This window comes from Hippocampus comes, unplaced genomic scaffold, assembly GCF_001891065.2.
Source record: "Hippocampus comes isolate QL1 unplaced genomic scaffold, H_comes_QL1_v1.1 scaffold196, whole genome shotgun sequence".
Classification (NCBI taxonomy): Eukaryota; Metazoa; Chordata; class Actinopteri; order Syngnathiformes; family Syngnathidae; genus Hippocampus; species Hippocampus comes.
Window position 1 is genome coordinate 614,571 of NW_017806173.1, and position 7,300 is coordinate 621,870.

General features: G+C 47.2%; 2 protein-coding genes across 2 annotated transcripts in view; both read left to right on the plus strand.

The window, feature by feature from the left end:
* The window catches only part of LOC109531832 (transcription factor SOX-5-like), a 57,138-nt gene extending 55,913 nt beyond the window's left edge, over positions 1–1,225 (plus strand). Inside the window, exon 7 of the mRNA XM_019896334.1 lies at positions 1,167–1,225. Coding sequence (XP_019751893.1) covers positions 1,167–1,225 — 59 coding nt within the window. The remainder of the gene's footprint in view (positions 1–1,166) is intronic.
* A 595-nt stretch (positions 1,226–1,820) lies between these two features.
* The window catches only part of LOC109531833 (transcription factor SOX-5-like), an 18,382-nt gene continuing 12,902 nt past the window's right edge, over positions 1,821–7,300 (plus strand). The window contains exon 1 of the mRNA XM_019896335.1: positions 1,821–2,015. Within this exon, the coding sequence (XP_019751894.1) occupies positions 1,884–2,015 (132 nt within the window). The 5' untranslated portion in view covers positions 1,821–1,883. The remainder of the gene's footprint in view (positions 2,016–7,300) is intronic.

A 7,300-nucleotide genomic window follows, 5' to 3' on the forward strand; every position in this document is an offset into this window, starting at 1 on the left:
GGGGGGACTGGTGGGAGGTGGACGGGGGCCGCATCGGTGAGTGCCGAGCCACACAGAGCGCTTAATTGAAGCTGAGGCTGATCTGATCCCAGCGAGCTGTGGCCCTCGTCGACGGACCGCTCCGGCCACCCTCCCCCCTCGGCCGGTGCGCGCGCCGGCGGCGGCGGCGCTTCCTGTCCGCCGCGCGGTCCACAATTACACTTCCTCCCTTCCGAGTTGGGAAGAAGCAGCAGCTGCTTGCGACTCCGAGCGGAGATTTATCAGCACCGCGCGCGAGCGGTCTATTGACTGTAAAAGGCACCGAAGTGGGCAAGAACACATTTTCTCCATCTTGTGGGTTAACAGCCCCGTCGCTAATTAGCTTGACTGGCGTCTTGTTTCTATTGGTGAAGGTTTTGCCCGTTAGCACGTTTCCGCGCATTATCGGGATGATTTGGGGGTCTTGTGAAAGCTGCCCCGATACCAGCCACCGATACTATATATATATATATATATATATATATATGAGAGGCAGACATGTTCAGCGCTGCCTCGCCGTGCCATCCTGTATATTTTGTAACACGTCACCAGCTGCCACTGCAGCCGCTCACTCCTACCTTGAATGCCTGAACTGCCGTGCTCTCATTTTTAACGCCTTGACAAGCTCCCAGTGAATATTGTCGGTGACAGACAGCAGATTAGTCCACATTCAAATATTTTTTTTCTCCCTCCCCCCCCACCTCGCTCTCGACAGCCAGCTCGATTGACTCACTCCTCTTATTTGTCTAAAGAGAGACAAATGTCTGCATCAAGACAGCAGAGGGGATCGCGAGTTGCGGCGGCTGTCGGAGAGGGGAGGGGGGGTTGGGGGGGGCTGACGGAGAGAGTTGCAAACAGACAGAAAAGATGGAGAAAGACAGAAGCAACGTCTCTTCCTTGGGCCATTTGCATAAAACCAGCCTTTGTTTGACGCCGGTGGCCGGCCGCCAAGCCCCAACAGAAGGACGGAAGTTAAACTATAGACAAAAAAAAAAAAAAAAAAGAAGAAGAAGAAAAAAGCTGGATGGTTGCCTTCCAGAAAATTAAAATCTTAAAATCAGAAATAAATAATAACAATCCTAACTATTTAAAAAAAAAAAAACATCTGCTCGTTCCCGCAAAAAGCGCTCTCTTTTTTTGCTCTTCAGAAGCGCAAAGCGACAATTCACTGAAAAAGCCAAGCGCCATCTCGGAGGATTTGTATTAAGCCACTTGAAAGAGACTCGAGCAATTCTGAAGACCCTTTCCAAGTTGTTGGAAAAAGACCGGCCAGACACTGTTTGGTGTTTTGCGTTGCGATTGCATAAATAGTGCAACAACATCATGCTGTTTAATTAAATGCGTAGATAATGGTGGCAAGCTGTGTTTTGTTCCACTCATAAAGCTGATTTAATTAACAACAACAACAACAACAACAAAAAAAAATAGAGGGTGAAAAGTGTGGCTTGGCGCGTTCCAAGTTTTGGGGTTTTTTCACCTTGAGCAACACACACGGCATGACCTCGATATCTCCGATGCTTTTTTTTCCCCCTTTCTCCCCCACCGATGCACCTGGAGGGGACATCGCCAAGCCTGTCAGAGAGGCTGTTAGCGCCGCTCCCGTGGGGGTGGGGGGGGGGGCGAAGGAAAGAAGAGCGGGGATGTCCCTTTCTGTGTCGCGCAAACAAGCTCGGCCACTAATGGCCTCTTTCTTCTTGGGCTTTTTAGCCGACCTCTTCTTCTTTTTTGTTTGTGCGCCCGCTCCGGTATTCATTTATTCATGTTGCCCCTTCCTTCCTCCTCTTGGTCTTCTTCCACCCCCCTCCCCTTTTTATTTTTTTTTTCTCCTGACACTGCAGCAGTTGTACGCGGCTCAGCTGGCGGCCATGCAGGTCTCCCCCGGGGCCAAGCAGCACGGCCTGGCGTCCCAAGCCAACCTGGGCACGCACTCCCCGCCCACCAACGCACACGCGCAGAGCGACAAGGGCCGCAGCTCCCCGCAGCTAAACAAGACCAAGGTAAACGGAAGATGAAAATGTGCTTGTGTGGTAACGCTAAAAAAAGCCGGTGGACGTGCGGGGGATCAATACGCGAGGATTCAATTTTTTTTCCAAGTCTCCGTTGCCGAATCGCTCGACTTCTGCCATGGCTGGACTCCTGTGTCCTCTAGGGGGCGGTAATGGTCACTGGCAGACAAAATGAGACTTAAAAAAAAAAATCTAATCAAATCCTCCAACAGCTATTCAAATCCAATCATCAAAAGGAGTTGTACAAAGGCACGTTTCGTACGCTAAAAAAATGAAAAAGCACAAAATGCTAAATGGCGGCCATGAAACAATAATAAGATTAGCTTCATTTCGAAACAATGTCCCAAACAACCGTCACTGTCAACCGATTTCAAAGCAGAAAATACAAAAGAAAATAAGTGGCGAGTCAACAAAATTAGAATCAAATCGACACCGCCGCAAAAAGGCAAATCGATACTGGGAACTTTTTTTTTTTTTAAATATAACACATTGTCACCCATTTCAAAAATCCGAAATTTGGAGGGACCACCAAAACGTCCATTAGGTTTGGTTTATAATAAGCATTTCATTCCACATTTTACCATCCGGTGACTGTAAATCATTCAATTTAAAAATAGTATTTGTGTGAAATTCCAATTCGCAGCCCCCCCTTTAACTTTCGTACGCTGAGTTAAAATAAACAAACGTGAAGGGCACTTTGTCGAGTGCATTCCTCCACCAAATTAAACAAAGATAAATAGAAAAATGTTGTTTTGGCGAATGGAACAGCACAAAATTTCAATAAGGTCTATTGCTGCCCCCCCCCCCCCCCACTCTGGTTCGGTGAAAGCCGGCCAAGTTGCATCTTTGGCTGTGCTCAACCTCGACAAGAAGATCCTGATTACTTGACAAACACTTGCCGTAAAGCGTATCAAGAATTACAGGCACAATTACCGGCGGTGTTTACATTCATTGACGAGGTGGGGGTCGGGGGAAGAAAAAAGGTCGTCATAAACGTGCACGTTGGTGTTTTCTAGCGTTACAACACAAACAAGTGGCAATGTTTGTCTCGTGTGTGGCGTGCGCATGGTTCCCTGGCTGTTGTTTGTGGAGTTTACCCCCCCCCGTTTTTTTCCCCCCTCTTATCAAACAATCACCTTTCCTGATTAAAACCTCAGCAAGTCAGCCAAGCAGGACGCGGCGCGGACCTTTTGCTGTTTGTGCCATTTTCTCAGCTGGCTGGCCAATAGAGGCGGCGGGAATCCGAGTGGAATTCAATGAATATGTGGTCAGCCTTTGGGACCTTGACCAGCCATCCATGCATGCACGCACACGCACACGCACACACACACACACACACACACACACACACACACACACACACACACACACACACACACACAAACCCTTATGTGGGTTGAGTCGGAAAACCTCAGCGCTATATAATAGTGGAGACATTCCGCATTGAAATAATAACCATAACCATAAAAAAAATGCCGAAAGGCCTTGCGTTCATAACACGCATACTTTTTGGGGTCTTTGTTGTGTCGCGGTTCGCTTTGTCGTTAATCGGAGAAATTCCGACGGATCCGTCATCAGACGAGTCGAATTCGATCACGGCGTTTCGATAAGGCGAATTGTGTTATTTAGCGTTACAACAGTTGTTTTCCGACGAACAGGACGATCACACTCGTGCAGCGCTTATTTCACTCACGTACGCTGCAAGTGAACCCGTCCCTCGTTGACATGGGCCTGCTCCTTCTGGTGTGCACGCCATGGCCACATGGGGGCAGTATAACGCATAATAAATACGGGGGAGAAGACGATCCCCTTTTGGCTCAGTCGGCTAGAGTGAAATGTCATTTTCCATAGAGGATAAAGAATATATGCCTGTGAGTGTTCAAAAATGTTGCTTAAAGGGTTCTAGTCACGCACGTTTATGGCATTTTGCGTTAGCATTAAGCTAGCCACTTTTGTAGGCGTATTTATTTTTGCTGTTTGTTTGCCACCAATCATGTTTCCTTTCCAAGATAAAAAAAAAAAACGAATGAGTTAAAAAATCCGCACCTATAGGCTATTTCAAAACTTTTTGGGTGGCTGTCAATTGTTATCGTATTTTTTTTTTTTAAATCGTATTTGTGACATTCCCAGATGCAATCTTGTGATGCCGCACGGCAATGTCGACAACCGAGGAAAAGGCCTACCCGAAAAGATTATAAAAGTCAAGATAAACGCTATTTTTGTGCATTTACTGCTCCTTCAAGAAATGGCAATTTGCCGCCAACTTTTCCACATGAGGAACGCGCGTTTTTACATCACAGGACTTCTCAACACAGGGCCTTCAAATAATGACTTTACAACGCTTGTCAGGCCGTTGTGATTCATTTATTTTTGTTCATGTGCTTTGAGGTCAGGCCCCCTGTCAGCTCCAACTGGGATATTCCCAATTTCCCTTCAGTATTGAATGCAGCAAAAAAGAAACACACACACACACACTTGAAAATTCTCACGAGAACAAGTCGCATGATTCTGTTGACAAGCAGGGTCACATCCTGACTGCGCGCGCGACGACATCATCACCGGCACAAACATACTTTCCCCTGTCTTATTAGCATATATATGGACTTGGGCTGACCCCTAAAGTGCTGCGGCCTGTGGCGGAGGGAGCCGCAATAACCCCCCCCCCCCTGCCCAGTGAGAGCGTCTGACATGTGCCTGAACCCCGGCAGGCCCCGTGGAGCCCAAATGGCCAAGTGACCGCTGTGCCCCCCCCGCCCCACTCCCCTCTCTCCGCTCATCCCTTCGATCATCCGCTCTTTTACCGTCTCTCTCTCTCTCTCGCTCGCTCGCTCTTGGCTCTCCGGGTGAGTGACATGTATATTTCAGAGGTGCCTTTCCCCCTGTGGGCTCCGTCTCAGGTCTCGAGTCATTTAGAGACCCGCTGCCTGCCTTTGCTCACAGCTGTTTGGACTCAGGCACACATCGCTAAAGTGCTTTTACCCTCGGGTGAGACACTGGCGCGCGCGCACGCGGGCACAACAGCGCGCAGGTGTTGAAGAAGGCAAACCCGTGGCACACGAACAGACACAAGCACAAATCACTGCGGCATACATGCGGCGTTCTCCGACACAAGAGTGCCTCTTTGGATGTGTGGCGTCCCTGTGCCGCGTGGAGCGGAGGAAACCGGGCTGCTGTGCTGTCACGACGCTGGTGACCTATTTAAAGGTTACACTGGTTGACGGCAAATTATGTATCGGAGACGTGTGTCCCGAAATCTATTTTTGGATCCAGATTTCAAAAACAATTTTTTTTTTGGTAGCGTGTCAGGTTTTGGTGATATTTTCTTTTGTTGTTGTTGTTGTTGTGTGACTTATAATGGCTTGGATTTTAACATGCGTTATAATTTTGTGCAAAAAAAAAAAAAATGAAGTCAAATTCCACCCGTTGCTGAACCCAACCCCTGATTCGCAAATATCGCTACTTTATGACATACAATATTGTTATTAATTAGTTTTGTGACAAAAAAAATCGAGAAAAGTTTACTTGCACGTCTGACTAAAAAAAATAATAAAGTATCAAATTATTAATGATCAAATCCCACCGTTCTTTGCTGTATAAATGCATGTGACAAAAACTCAATACAAAATCTTGATACAGGGTCTGTGTCATGGTGGGGGGGGTTATTCGTGGGCCCCCCAATTGATTTACTGTGCCGCCCACTACAGTCCAGTCCTTTTCGTGCCAAACTTGATGTCATTCTCAATTTCTTCACGTCTTATTCAAGCCACCGACAATTAATTGACGCAAGAATCCAAACTCATTCCAAATACGAAAAACAGTCTCGATTATTTACAATGCAGAGAGAGCTGAAAACTAGTACACACAATTTTTCCACACAATTTAAACCTTTTTTTTTTTTTTTGCGCAGTCGTCACGCAAACTGATATAAATCAAATGCATCAGAAGGCATTCGAATACAATTGCAGTGAAACTCCTCTACAACGAAACCTACATGGGCGAAAATACCCCCGAGTGTGAAAAAAATTTTCTTGCATGAAAGCCATTCCCACTTTTCTGCTCCCCCTACGACGAAAAGTCCCACTGTTCCATTATACGATTTTTTTTTTCTCTGAGATCAAATTTGCTACAGTGAAAAGTCCCCTGTTGTGAAAAATGTCTTGCTGCAAACATGATTTGGTTGTAGAGGAGTTTCACTGGAGATACGACGCTTCAATTCATGTCCAGTCTCGTGAAGGCGGGGGTTGGGGGGGTGCAATAATTCTGCATATGGCTGCCACACATAAAAACACAGACACGTTTTGGGTCTCGAAGCTTGAAACCGTTTCATCAGCCAAGGGAGACACAAAAGCAATTGTATTAATTCGACATTCCAAGCCTTCCAGAGGCTTCGGAGGCCTCACACATACACACACGCACGCACACGTTAAGACTTAGAGCTTGTTGAACAATGTCTCACGCACGCTCGTACGCACAACAAGTCGGTCCAAGCCTCTCAGCTTGACTGTCTCAACTAATTCCTCCACAGTGGCATAATGCAGGTTGGCCACCTTCCCACCATCGGATTTGGCTTGGCTCAGGGAGGAGACCCCCCCCCCCCACACCACCACCACCACCACTAACCCAATGCACCCCCCATCCACTGCACAAGAGGCATTATCTTATTTGTAATAAATATTCAAACGCATTCCCCAAGCCAAAGCCCACCATAATATGGGTCAGGATTGAGAAGATCCTCGCTCACTTGTTATGCCCCCCCCCCCGCATCCCCTACTCTCCTCTGTTCTCTCCTCGGCCCTTTGTCTCACTAAAGGAATCTTTGTTGGGGGGGTCGATTTATAGAGGACCCCCCCTAATGAAGGACAATCCGGTTAGGCCTCAGCGCATCCTCTTCCAAAATGGTGCTCACATGCAGCCATGTACCCATGCGGGGGAGGAGGGGGGGGGTCTTAATTGGAAGGACTTAATTGAGTTGTGAGGGGCTCATAAGGCTTAAGGAATGGCAATCGGTGAAAGTCGGCCTTAATGAGTGGATATATATAACCCCCCCTCACCCTTTTTACTCTATACAGGATTTGAATCCACTGTATTGTATTGTGGCTCGGCCTAACCAGCAATTCAACGAATTACTGTACAAAAAAAAAAAAAAAATGTCACGTTTGAACTCAAGTTTACTTTCTAACGGCGGCATTTTTAATCACCGTTAGATTGACCCCGATCGGATTAGGTCAACAGCAGGGGTGACGTTGTCGTGACGACAAACGTGATAACACCCCCCC